The sequence below is a fragment of the Rhizophagus irregularis genome, chromosome 3, assembly GCF_026210795.1.
Source record: "Rhizophagus irregularis chromosome 3, complete sequence".
NCBI lineage: Eukaryota > Fungi > Glomeromycota > Glomeromycetes > Glomerales > Glomeraceae > Rhizophagus > Rhizophagus irregularis.
In genome coordinates this window covers 1,584,987-1,599,651 of record NC_089431.1, presented here as the reverse complement: position 1 = coordinate 1,599,651, position 14,665 = coordinate 1,584,987, and the positions used below count along the sequence as shown (strand labels likewise).

The following is a 14,665-nucleotide window of genomic DNA, read 5'->3' as shown; positions in this document are numbered from 1 at the left end:
ATTGAATGCATTTGCTCAGCAACCAGTGAATCAATTCATTTGTTTTTGGATTCATTAGATAGGTCTTAATTTTCTCTTTTGGATGAATATAAATTCATCCATTTATCTTACATAGACATCAAGTTATTTGCAATTTTGTTCCAAGAATTTTATAATGATTATTTAAATTTTAATAATGGTGTATTAAAAAAAATATGATTAACAATTTTATTCATAGATTATTATTTTGTGCAACCGGTAATTTGGTAAAGTTTGTTTTTTAGAATCAAAAAGTGCTAATTCCAAAAATTGGCATATATGAACAAATGATATGCTTGGGGGACGAAGTCCCCCTTATTTAAGAAATAAATAAAGTTAAAAAAATTAAAAACGTATAGATGATCATGCAGATCTTGTGATAATCAATTAAAAAAGTGTTAGACGAAATTTTTTTTCAAAAATTTAAAATTTTTTCAAAAACATCATAAAATTTTTTTTACATTTTTTCTATTTGTAAGATTAAATATTTGGATATTACATAATTACAAATTAAAATTATAAGTGTATTTCTTTTAAAAAATACTGTGATATTTCATAAAAAATATTTTTTTTTACTATTTTTATTTTTAAACTACTTGAATTTATAATTAATGAAAGAATTAATTTAAAATTCATGTTATTTCAAATTTTTGTCAACTCAGTTCTTAATTTTTATATTACATTTTTTTTATATAAAATTTTTTTAAATTAAACTTCTTTTTCCAAACACACTATAATCTCCACTTTGGACAAATGAAATCAACTTTATTTATTAATTGAAAGTTGTTCAGGCGGGTTAAAAGCACTTGAATATTAATTTTCATGAATGTAGATGTAGTGCTTAGAGAAGATTGCATTTTTCTTGATGATATTAACTCTCTTTTCTGTTTTTTTTTTTAATTTAGAGCGTAATATCTTCACTTTGGACAAATGAAATCAACTTTATTTATTAATTGAAAGTTGTTCAGGCGGGTTGATTCTACTTGAATATTAATTTTCATGAATATAGGTGTAGTGCTTAAAGAAGATTGCATTTTTCTTGATGATATTAACTCTCTTTTCTGTTTTTTTAATTTAGAGCGTAATATCTCCACTTTGGACAAATGAAATCAACTTCATTTATTAATTGAAAGTTGTTCAGGTGGGTTGATTCTGCTTGAATATTAATTTTCATGAATATAGGTGTAGTACTTAGAGAAGATTGCATTTTTCTTGATGATATTAACTCTCTTTTCTGTTTTTTTTTAATTAGAGCGTAATATCTCCACTTTGGACAAATGAAATCAACTTCATTTATTAATTGAAAGTTGTTCAGGTGGGTTGATTCTACTTGAATATTAATTTTCATGAATATAGGTGTAGTGCTTAGAGAAGATTGCATTTTTCTTGATGATATTAACTCTCTATCTTTTCTGTTTTTTTAATTTAGAGCGTAATATCTCCACTTTGGACAAATGAAATCAACTTTATTTATTAATTAAAAATTGTTCAGGTGGATTGATTCTACTTGAATATTAATTTTTATGAATGTAGGTGTAGTGCTTAAAGAAAATTGCATTTTTCTTAACGATATTAACTCTCTTTTCTGTTTTTTTAATTTAGAGCGTAATATATCTACTTTGGACAAATGAAATCAACTTCATTTATTAATTGAAAGTTGTTCAGGCGGGTTGATTCTACTTGAATATTAATTTTTATAAGATTTCATTTTTTTGTAGCTGTATTAAATTTAAAACACTTATTACAACTTACATCATTATTTTAAATCATAAGAATTAATTTATATTATTGGCTAATTATAATCACATTGATACTAAGGATTTTTTTTTATTTTTATATTTGATTTAATAATTTAATAAAATATTATTAAAATCAAATTCATATAAATGCAACTAATAGTAAATTCATTAACCAAATCATGTAAATTCTATGCTTAAAGTATGTAATTTCTGTGATCAAATCAATATAAATTCAGCATAAATTATGGTCAAATCATGCAAATGATGCATTTTGTAATATGGAATCGTGCATTTTCTGTATTCCTATATAGATTAGAAATATTATTTTTAACAAAAAATTGTATAAAACCTTATTAAAAACATGATTTTTTATAGGATCTAATTATAATAAATTTTATTATTCAGTAATATTTTAGTGATTTTACATACAATTCAATTTATTTATATCAAAGAATTTTTTTAATTATAAATGTTATATTTGGGGGACGAAGTCCCCCGGCAAATTGCATATTCTAGTTATATGTAAGAAATTTGTTATTATCTTCTGATAATGGCATTATATCCACAATTTTTGATAATAATTCTGCTCCAAATAATCCGTATCTTTAATAGTTGACAAAATAAATTCTGATGAACCGCTGCATAAAAGGATCCAATTAGATTATTTCTATTTAAAGATTCTTTTTTAATTGGACCAGTTTAAATATATTCTAACATATAATGATTGAAAAAGAAATTCGGTTTTCTTTCATCCCATTATAAAGTAATCTGTAATACTTCTGATCTTGCTGCTAAAATTGCTCTAGAATCATGTAATTTCTTTTCACATTTCTATATCACCATACATTGGATTATTTATATTTTACAGTAATCACGAAATTCCAATAAAAGAACTGCGGCAATTATCACGAGTCTGCTTTTTTTCGGCTGATGGTTCGTGATTTTAATGATCAAAAATCTTGAAAGCAAATAATTCCAAAAGTTAAAATCCTGAGTTCTGCGGTTTTCAACTGGTTAGATTTATAAGTTATTCAGCTTATCACAACTTTGGAAAAATGGCTGCCAAAAAAGCAATATAAAATCATCAGTGATGAGAGTTTTAAATTTATTGATAATATATAATATATAAAAAAAATTATTTAAATTATTTAAATTACAAACTAAGAAACGCGTAAAATATTTTACTACTCTAGTCTTAGTGTTTAAATAATTCAAAATAAAATTTCCAATATCGTTTGTTATTTTAAAATCCATCTAAAAAAGAATACATATAAATAATATAAATTAGTAATTAAGATATTATTTATACAATATTAAGAGAAATAGAAAAATATTAAGAAACTAACCATCGGGAATCTCAAATTCAATGAAAGTTTGGATTATTATGTATTTCGTCATCATCTATAAAAGGACAAAAGTTTTTAATTTAAACACTGCAAAATAAAATGAAAAATTTATAGCAAAAAAAAATTACTTGCCGTTAACTGATCCTTTCATTTGTTGCATTGTTTCTTTTTTATGATCAATTGGAATGTCTAAATTTTAAATAAATAAATAATTAAGATTATAATAAATATTGCTTAATAAACGATTAAAATTTAGAATAATATTATTTACCATTCTTTGAACTTATTTGTAACTTTTTAAATTCTTTAGATAATCTTTTACTATCACCTAAAATCGAGATAAATTTGTATCATTATTTCAAAAATTTGAATATATAAATAAATTACCTTTAAAAATACTATTTATTTTTGATGTTTTATTAATCTTCTGATCGTTTGAATTATTAATATTAAAATCTTCAACTAAAAAACAAAAATTTGATTAATAAATATTTCATCAAATGAAAATTCCAATAAATACCTACTATTATCAGGAATACTAAAGTCATATGTTTTACTATGAAATGCTATTTAAAAAATAAGAAAAATAGGTTATAAATTATTATAATAGTTAATAAAATAACAATAAAAAGCTAACCTTCTTGTTCTTCTATAACGAGTACATTTAAATTAAAAAAAAATTAGTAACGTCATCATATATCAATCAATAAACAAAAAACTTAATAAATAATACCTTCTGTTGCATTTTTTGGTTCGGGTAAATTTTCAAATTGATGAACTTTGCTCGTAAATAATCTGCTACTTGTATAATTTATACTAGTTTTTATTTCAAAATTATTCACTGCTTTTAACTGGAAAAATTCATTTGGCATATTTTGATATGATAGATGAATCTCTCTTATTTTTCTCTGAAGAGATCGTATTTCAAGTCTTTTTAATGGATCAGCATCCCAACATTGTACCATTAAACTTTATATTCTAAAGGAATATCTGACATAATTTCTGGTCTCATACATTAATTATATCCATTGCAAGATTATAATCATCATGCTTTATATTATCAATAAATGGTGAATATCCAGATGAGATTTCCCACATAAGTATTGCATTACTATAAATATCAGATGCAAAAGTATATCCTTTTCCATTAATAACTTCGGGTGCTATGTAAGGAAGATTTCCATATATACTTTATGATGATTTATCAGCAGGTCCACAAAATCCAAGATCACTAATACGCCAACTATGATTATGTTGTGAATATAATATGTTTCCAGAGTGCAAATCTCTACGAATTGCCTTTTCAAAATGAATAAAATAAAGTGCATAAATTATTTCAAAAGCAATTCTAATTTTTTCTTTCCATGTAAGTTGATTATAATTTTGTTGCAAATATTCTCTTAAATTTATATCCATTTTTCTCATTACAAGCATGTAATTTCCATTTGATAAGTTTTGTGTTAAACCAAAGCAACCGACAATAGTAGGAGTTTTATTGCCTACAGTTAAATGTGATTTAACCTAAATGATAACATGCCATTGTTAATATAAAAAACTTTAAATTTCATACTCTTCAAGCCAACTTTGATTTGCATTTTCGACATTTTCTAATTTTTTAAGTATTACTGTAATAGTTCCAAATCTTTCTAATTGCTGTTCATTAGAATTCCATTTATCATATCTTCCACCAATCCATCTTGCTGTATAAATTTCGGAGAATCCACCTTTTGTTAGATATTTAATATTTTTTAGATTATTATATGGGATCCATTCAACTACTTTATTTGGCTTAAGTGCTTCTGATTGACATTTCTGTATTAAATTATCAATATCATTATTTCCGGATGTCCAATTTTTAAAATTTGCTTTTAAATAATTTCGAACACAATATTCACAATATAATGTTGCTAAACATTCTTGATTACAATTTTCACAAATTCTTTTTGTTCCTGAATTATTAAGAATTTTATTTCGGTCATAAGTTTTAGTTAATTTTATTATTGCTTCAGTTTTTTCATCATCTGTAAGAAGTTTATCATCTAGAATAAATTGTTTTTGAAATTCATATCGTTTGTGCGAGTCAGTGTGAATATTATAATCAATTAACGAATATGCTCTATTAGCTGTTGCATAAATTAATTCTCATCGAATATTAGACATAATACAATTTTTATAATAAAGGTTTAAAATGAAAATTTTTTTTTATTTTATTATTAAAATAAATACAAATATAAATTGGAAAAATGAAAAAATTTTTTTTTTAAAAAAAAAATTAAATTTCAAAATCTGAATTTTAGTATGATCTGAATGCTATGTACTGTAATTATGTAACAGTTATACAAACAAGTTTAATAAACTATTTTAGACATGCTTATCGCTATAATAAATATTTTTACATTTTTATAAATAAATACTGTAACTAAAAATACACATGAATGTAAATTAGAAAATTCTAAGTGTAAAAAAAGACCTAAAATCAGTAAACCAAAAAAAATATATATATTATGTTTGTTTGAAATGAAAATTTTCTAACAAATTTATTTATTGAAATTTCTTACGCTATAATTAGTCAATAAAATAGTATAATAGTGTTCCTATTTATAAAAAATCCACATATTTGAATCAATGGTAAATTATTATTACCGTATTCAGGATCAATCTCAATAAAATATATAAATTATTAAATACACTACTTCACATACGATATACAAAAATTTATTTACTATATGTTTAATTTTTCCTGTAAAATTTATTAAAGATCCATTCAAAAAATGTTTTTTAACAAATGTCATGATTCGCGTAGAACAACCATTCAAAAATATTTTTATTGAATTAAACGAAAAACTATTTGATTTTTTAAATTATGGGTTTAGTCGTAGGATATCGCCTTTTTTCATCCCTATTTTGAATAACTTGAGACTGCTATTGAATGCCATTTTGAAGTAACGATATCCCATTTTGAACTTTGTAGATAAAACCGGCCAATCAATTTTTTTAAAAAATTTTTTGTTATTTTTGCAAAAACTCTGTAAAAATGGCCTTTCCCGGATTCATTCACGTATAATAAGATATAAGGCTATTAATTATTAGCCTTTTATGGAAAAAAGAAATTTAAAACTTTTTTTACGGGTCATTTTTATAAATAATATATAATTTGTCAAATATAGGTAATTACATAATAGAGTTTTAAAAAAATGGCAAGGAATTATAATTAAATCATTTATTAGTATATTAATTAACAAACACTATTACGCAAACAGTTATCAAAATGTCGCTATCGAATTGAATTAATCGAATCAGAATCGATTTTATTGGTTATCAAATAAAAAAAATTAAAAATATAATTAATATGTTTAAATATGAATCATAATTAGTATTTACCCATTCAGAATGAATTTATCAGCAGCAATAAAATTTTTATTGTAATCGGGTTTAGACTTGAGTCATCAACATAATAAGGATGACGATGTATTTCATGTGTATATTTATTATCCATATTTTTATTTATAATAAGTAAATATGTCATGCTGAGTCATAAAAGCGTTTTATGTTCGCATGAGAATTCTCAAGTATTCTGGTAAAAATAGTGTGTTCATGCCGAGTCATAAAAGATCTTTGTTTATGATTGATGATTCAACATGAGTAAAAATCTCAGAGAAAATATATTCCATAAAACTATAAAAATCACCTTTTTCGCACTCAAAAAATCCACTTTTTTAAATACATACATACAAAAATCCATTACTCTTTCAGCCAATTGCAAAACCAATACAATACAATCGACTGACAGTGCAACAAGGCCTAGTGGTTTATAATTGTGATATATTTGTTTTTAACACGAAATTCAACTGCGGATCACTAATTCAACTGCGGATCACTGATCACTAACATCAAAAAAACATAAGGATTTAAGGCAAGTATTTCCGTTGTATGGTTCTACTTGCTTTATGGGCGTGCGTCATTTTAAGTGTTATGACATAGGGGTTTATGTGTTCATAGTACGTACCATATGCTACAGACTAGTAGTCATCTGCTTTGTGCACAATGTCGTAACTACAATGATGCCATATAGGTGGTCCCACAAGCTGACTCATATGGGAGGGCAGGCCGTGGTGCCCGTGGAAGTGACACATATTTCTATGTTATGGGCATACTTGATTATTGATATATGCTAACATAATATTATATTTAACTTTAGTAATTAGGGAATTATTACTGCACTTTTAATTTTGAAATCATTTCTGAGAACATTTAACATAGCGTTTCTTTTCCTATCATCATCAAAATTTAAATAAACAACAATCATTAATATTATAAATTTGTTAATTATTAAAAATATACCTTCTGACTCTCATTCTTTTTGGTCGTACTTTTTTTTTTATTTTAAGATTTGCTAATACTGTATATTCAATATATTCAATATAATTAATTACGTTACTAGTAGTCAAATAAATTTTTTAATGAATAAATAAATTTTTTTTTACATTTATTGATTAGCTTTATTGATAATATATAATAAATGAATACTTTTTAAATAATTACATATAAATTAATAAAATTGGTATATAACTGATAATACTTATCAGTATTATAATATTTATTTATAATTAATTCCATGTGGAAGAATTATATACGAGTTTATAGTAAACAAAAGCATTAAGTTGGTAGTACAATACTCACAATTAGTAATTTATCTTGTGTTGATTATATTGTCGTTTCCATAAAAAAAATTCTGGTATGAAATAGGCAAATGGATACGACCCGTATGACCGAAAAATTTGCGTAACAGTTAATTCACTTTTTTAATACTCTTCATATTAATCATTTCTTTCGCATAGATTTTTACTGATTTTTCAAAGTACCTATATATCGTCATTATAAGCCACTGATCAAGTATTATTAATCATGATGAATTCAGAAAGGTTTTTACAAGTATATATATCCAAAACTTTCTCTCTCTAAAAAATATTTCTTCTCTAAAAATTCATTTTGTCATCTTTACAGAATTATTTACAAAATGGTGGCGTCACTAAATTGTTTACTCTTAGGAAAGACTTCTTTTGATGATGCTTTTGCGATTAACATTGCTAATGTTACCGAGATTTATCGTATTAATGTCGAAATTGTCCTTATTTTGGATAGGAAAAAAGATACGTTAGGAATCGATGATGCTGACTTTATGAATCTTTGGAAGGTTGACGTCACTGAAAGCGATGAATACAAGCTTAAAGAATTTAAAACCATATTTATTTAAAAGTAAAATGCTAAGTGACGTAATTATGCAAGTGTGCCATTCACCTTTGTGAAAAAAAATTACGCTTCACCGCCAATGTGAAAAAATAGGCTTTCCTATACAAGTCAACCTGTCCTACATTTCACACCACCAAATTTCAATCTGATTTTAACTGCATCTGTAAATCAATGAAAAATTACCACACAGTTTTAGAAGTAATATCTACAACTTGAATACTTAAGAAATTATTTGGCTGCTAAAACTATAGCTTTTATTTAAAAAAAAAATACAACAAAATAATAAATCCATATTTAAATGTCATCATCATTCGATGATTCTTCATAGTACTATTATTCAACAATCAGTTGGGAAAATATAAAGATGTTCTTTTGACAAGTGTTAATAAGAACAATAAATCATAATTGTGTTGATGTAAAAATTTCCAAAATAAATACAATAATTTTTTTTTAGCTATCAAAAATTTACTTTTTGATAAGGCAGAATTCGAAGGCGACCATTATTCTTTAATGATACTACTGGGTAAAGTTTTGACGGTAAATCTTTCACTGATATTTCCTTATACATCATATCATTAACCGAAAAAGCGCAAGTTTTTTTATACATATTTAAATGAACTGTTACTTTAATGTCATTATTTTGAAATTGTGAGCAATACTTCAATACCTTGTTAGAATTATGGAAGTAACCACAAGTGCCTAAAGCCCATCCAGTAGGTTGACATCCCGCCCACCATTCAAAACTAAAATTTTCTGATGCACATACCCCAACCCAAGCATTTACACAATATTTTTCAATAATGACGCTCCATTCAAAAATTCCTTTATAATCTAATGGCATTTTAGCTCTAACACTTTGATGTCCACAACCATCTGGCGCGTACACAACTTTTCCATTATCTTCAAAAATAAGTTTGGGTCCACATGCTGATTCATCCCAAACATAATTTGACTCTTTAAATTTATACATTGATATTCCTCGTATTCCACTAGAATATAAATTATTTGATTTAACTATTTGACGATAGACATTTAAAATCAAATTTGATGAAGTGATTCCTAATGGTTCGATAAAATCAGTTAAAATTTGTCTTTCTATTTGACTAAAATCAATGAAATGAGTCAAAGGCTCCAATTCCTTTTCAATTTTTTGATGATCAGTAATAGAATTGTTTTGTACTTGATTTGAATTTTTTATTTGATCTAAGGCCGGTAACCGTTCCATAATATTTTCATATGCATCATTAGAAACTTGTTTTGCAGCAAGAATAGCACTATATCGAAAAACTTCATATTCTGGAGTGGCAAAGGGTTTTTCTTTTTTATAAGTACAAGATAAAAGATGTCGAAGTGCTTTAATAGATAATCGACCATGTTCAATAGTATCCAATGATATAATTGATACTGTTTCAACCAATAAATTTAGAAGAATATTATCTTCTGATAATGGCATTATATCCACAATTTTGGATAACAATTCTGGTGAATAATTTTCTAAATAACTCGCATTCTTAATAGATGCCAGAATAAATTCCTGAAGAGATGGTAATTGAAAATGACCCGCAGCATAAAAGGTTTCAATTATATTATTTCTATCTAAAGATTCTTTTTTAATTGAACCAGTATAAATATATTCTAATATAATTTTCATTACGGAGAAATTAATGTTTGAAAAAGAAATTCGATTTTCTTTCGTCCTATAAAGTAATCTGTCAAATACTTCTGACCTTGCTGCTAAGATTACTCTAGAACCATGTAATTTCTTTTCATTTTCACATATTATTTCTATATCACTATATTTTTCATTATTCATTAATAACCTTAAATCTTGTTCTAATGAATATCCTTTCGTCATTTTTAAGAACGAGAATGAGCGAAAAAAAATCAAAAATTTAAAATTTGTACGTAATAAATATTCTAAATATGGTAAACATGGTAAACATGACGTAATTATGATCAACCTATTGAAGAATTCCATTATCCAATTAAACCATATGATTTACTGATTTAAACTTCGTTAGATATTAAAACGGTTATTTCCGATTATTTTGTTTGCTAAGTACTGTGTTAGGCGAATAGACGATGGTTTTAGGTTTATGTTTTCTTTTAGCGGTCATTGTTTTTAAGTTGGTAAATGTAAAATAAAAGAAACGTTTGAGAAAAATTTTTATCTATTTAAAAATTTTTCATGGATATATAATTGGAACTTGGAAGTTTTGAAAGTATTGGAAGCTTTCAACGCACATGATATATTGGAACTTCAAATCTTCCAACATGCCTTCCAATTCCAATAAAAGTTATCAGAAACCTTCCAAGCACACCACTGATTTAAAAGAAGCAACTTTGCAATTGGCAATTTCTTTCTAGAAGATATTACTTAGTAGTCTGCGATTGTGAAATTGTGTGAAATGAGTGAAATGGTTATGCTGATACTATTAGTAATGTATAAAATTTTCTCAGAACTGCATGGCTATTTAAAATATAACGAAAAAGTTTATATATTCGACCATTTTCAAAGAATCGGATAAAATAGAATTTTCTTTCAGACATTCTTAGATAATTTATAATCATAAAAATAACTATTAATCAGAACGAATTTCGAAATTTATCCTAATATAACGCGCAATTTTAAATAACACTTTAACCGTTACTATCACAGTTTACCGCACCATTCCCTATAAAAAATTTTTATCCGAATATTTCCATTATTTCTCCGTGTCTTCCGTAAAAATTCCGTGAAAATGATACATTCACGGATATCCGTGTTAGCGAGATGAAAGTTTCCATGATTTAAGGCTATTAATTCCATGAAAATGATAAATTCACAGAAAAAACATAGAAAGATAAAACACGGATCAGATTTTTTACAGGGATTTTGATTAAAGACAATTTAAAAATGAAAGGAATGTGCTTCACATATTAGTGTTCAACCCATAATATCATCTTAACGCTAGACCAGAATTACTTTCAGTCAAGAATAGGCATTATATATCAATAAGCATTAAGTATTCCTTCTTATTTTAATTGCTGTGTAATAATTAAAAAATTAAGAAATTAATCCTCCGCTAATATACATTATCGCGCCATCTCCAAATATAAAATTCCATCGCAACAACAATTTAAATACGAAATACATAATTTTTAATTCAGTATACCAAATATAATCCGCAAAGACACGCTGGCGTATTTTTGCGCCCACTATGGGGACTGACCGTGTACTTCTACTGAATAATCAACGAAATTGCCAAATCGTTTGACTGATATGTAAAAAAATTTTTATTTTATTAAGAATAAACATATGCTGCATAATAATACATATATATGACCATTGAGAAATATTCCAGAAAAAAAAACAGAAAAAATAATTCCCCTAAAGTTCATATTCTCTTATTTCTCATTCCAAGTTCTTAATGGATTAGACAAGGAAATGTATTGCAAGCTAAAGGTTGATGCTCGGACATCATGCCGGCTGATGCTTGGACATCATGCCGGCTGATGCTTGGACATCATATAGGATATATGAAAGTTGATGTTTAGACATCATTAAACATCATTTAACATGATGTTAAAGACATCAACCAGCATGATGCCCGGACATCATGCTAATCATAATTACCATTTATACTGTAGTGAGTTTTTATTTATGGTAAATTTACCGATTTTTTGGGATAATTTTTAATTTTCTATTAAATTTAATAATTTTCTGGATCAATTTTATTTTTTTCTTATAAAAATTTTACAAAATCTTACCATAAATAAAAATTTACCATATTTGGTAGCCACAAACATCATCCTACATATACCCGACAGGCGTTATCCAACATGATGTCTGTACCTATTCATAATGTCTCAACATCATGATTCAATGATTCATGATTATGATCAATTGTAGACATCAACCAACATTATGTCCAAAGCATCATACATCATGATGCCCCTGTTAACATGTGATTGAAATGATTTTCACCTGATTTTAAATTTTATATGTCTTAAATATATTTCTGATTTTGTTTTAAATTAATTTTTTAAAATGGAGTATAAAAAAAAGTTTTGTTCTTCTTCTGATACTAAATTTGGAGACAAATTAGAAAAAATAAAAGCTACCAAAACTATTGTCAGTGATAATTATGGAAATGATCCCTGGGCTATTCTTGTTCCAATAGATAATTCAACTGCCAAAGATGCTGGCACAATATATTTATTTTTTTCATATAACATATTCGGAAAAAATGATACTTGTGGTTATGTAAGTTATAATAACATTTTTTAATAGATTCTTACCAGTAAATCAAAAGATAATACAGTATATACTAATTAAATTTTCGATACTTTTAGTATAATAATATTTTAAGTGATGAAGAGTATTCTTTTGCAATTTCAAAGGTAAGACAATTCGTTTAAAGTTAAATATTTTATAATATAAGTAAATAATTTACATTGCATTGTATAAATAGAATGAGTTTGGTATTCAAGCAACAAGATTATGGTAAATCAAGTTTCTATTTAATTAAATAGATAGTTTGTACTATTTGCTAAAATCTTAATAAATGTTTTAGTGTAAATTTAAGAATTATTCATAATCTTGTTGCATCTGACTTACTTGAGTTCGGGGAAAGCTGTTTACTTGACGAATTTGACCAAATTGAAGTTTCTTTATCTGATGAAAATAAAGAATTTATATTGAAATGTAAGTATTTTAAATCGTATTACTTCATAATGATTTATATAATTTTAATAATTATGTGTAAATTCTAGTTCAATTAATTTTTTGGCAATGTCATTGTGGAAGTGTTAAGGTATTTTTATTTGTATAAATAGTTTAATACATGGTATATTCTAATCTACTCATTTCATATAGAATTTTGATATAAATATACCACCAGGTCAAATGTCTCTTGATGATAAACAAGGACCATCTGCTGAATCATCTAATAGTAAGTAATAATTTCTTGTATATTAACTGTTAATTTTTTTTAATCTATTTTTAATTTAAAATCACTATACTATTACAAACATTATGTCAGATTTACCATGTATAAATCATGGTTATAAATTTATTAGACAACTTGGAAAGTATGTATAAATTTATTTTTAGCACTCGATAAAATTAGCTAGTCAATTCATCGTTTTTATTTGCTATTAGTTACTCACTTTTTTTTTATTAATATTATAGAGGAGGTTATGGAATTGTTTATCTTATGGAAAATAAGAATACAGGTAAACAATGTGCAGTAAAGTTTACTTGGAATCGTTCTTTATATAATGAATTTCTTATGATGAATTTAGTTCAAGATATTGTAAGTTTATTAAAAATAATTTATAATTTGAATATTAATTATATTAATTTATTATTTTTTTTATTTTAGAAATATACAACCAAGTTAATTGATGGTTTCTATTATACAACTAATAAACAGCAGTTTATTGTTACTGATTGGTAATAATTTATTTTGTTATTATTATATATTATTTAATATTTATCTTATTAAATTTATTTATTATTTAGTATTAAACATGGATCCTTAAGAAATTATATACTAAGTAAATACAATTTCTCAGATAAGGAATTGCTTGCAATAGCTAGTATTATGAGCACTACTTTAAAGGTAGTAAATAATAATTTTTAAATTTTTTCTTATTTTATTTTATCTATTATTATTTAAACCCATTTTAAATATTTTAGGAAATGCATCAAAAAGGATTAATTCATAGAGATATTAAACCAGCCAATATTTTAGTATCTGAAACTAATCCATTTAAAGTAGTATTAGCAGATTTTGGAATGACAAAAGTTTATGAAGAAGGCAATAAATTTGGATATAGTGGAACTAGATCATATAGTAAGTTGATTATTAATAATCAATAAATGATTAAAATATAAAATTAATTAATATTGTAATTTATATATATATATATAGTGTCACCTGAATCATTAAATAATATTCCATATAATCATTTTCATGATTATTGGGCTTTAGGTGTAACACTTTTAGAATGTTCCTTGGGTAAAAATATTTTTTTTATTAAACCAAAACCAAAAAAAGATGAAAAAACTAAAAGTGATGAAAAGGCTAAACAATTAACCAAAATTTTAACATGTTGTGAACAGATCCATTCTAAAGAAAAAAAAATAAATATTAAATATGAAAAAGGTAATGTTTGAAAAAAAAAAATCAAAATTTTCTTTTTATATTCTTTGTTTATAAATTATTATTAAATAATTTTTAAACTGAATTTCATTTTATAGTCTTTGATATTATAAGAAATTTAATTCAAATAGAACCTTATAAAAGGAAATTATATGAGATTTAG

General features: G+C 25.0%; 3 protein-coding genes across 3 annotated transcripts; 2 read left to right on the top strand and 1 right to left on the bottom strand.

Annotated features, from left to right (window-relative positions):
• Positions 1-8,120: 8,120 nt before the first annotated feature.
• Positions 8,121-8,357, top strand: OCT59_020414 (uncharacterized protein; the record flags this gene model as incomplete). Its single annotated transcript, XM_066149162.1, has 1 exon — positions 8,121-8,357. The coding sequence occupies one exon, from the start codon at positions 8,121-8,123 to the stop codon at positions 8,355-8,357; it is 237 nt and encodes a 78-aa protein (XP_065990104.1).
• Positions 8,358-8,810: 453 nt separating this feature from the next.
• OCT59_020413 (uncharacterized protein) lies at positions 8,811-10,208 on the bottom strand (the record flags this gene model as incomplete). Its single annotated transcript, XM_025330004.2, has 1 exon — positions 8,811-10,208. The coding sequence occupies one exon, from the start codon at positions 10,206-10,208 to the stop codon at positions 8,811-8,813; it is 1,398 nt and encodes a 465-aa protein (XP_025187184.1).
• Positions 10,209-12,383: 2,175 nt separating this feature from the next.
• OCT59_020412 (uncharacterized protein) lies at positions 12,384-14,665 on the top strand (the record flags this gene model as incomplete). Its single annotated transcript, XM_025324283.1, has 13 exons — positions 12,384-12,599; positions 12,689-12,736; positions 12,808-12,839; positions 12,910-13,040; positions 13,109-13,149; positions 13,212-13,287; positions 13,378-13,426; positions 13,527-13,650; positions 13,720-13,790; positions 13,860-13,959; positions 14,037-14,193; positions 14,272-14,505; positions 14,601-14,665. The coding sequence occupies 13 exons, from the start codon at positions 12,384-12,386 to the stop codon at positions 14,663-14,665; spliced, it is 1,344 nt and encodes a 447-aa protein (XP_025187183.1).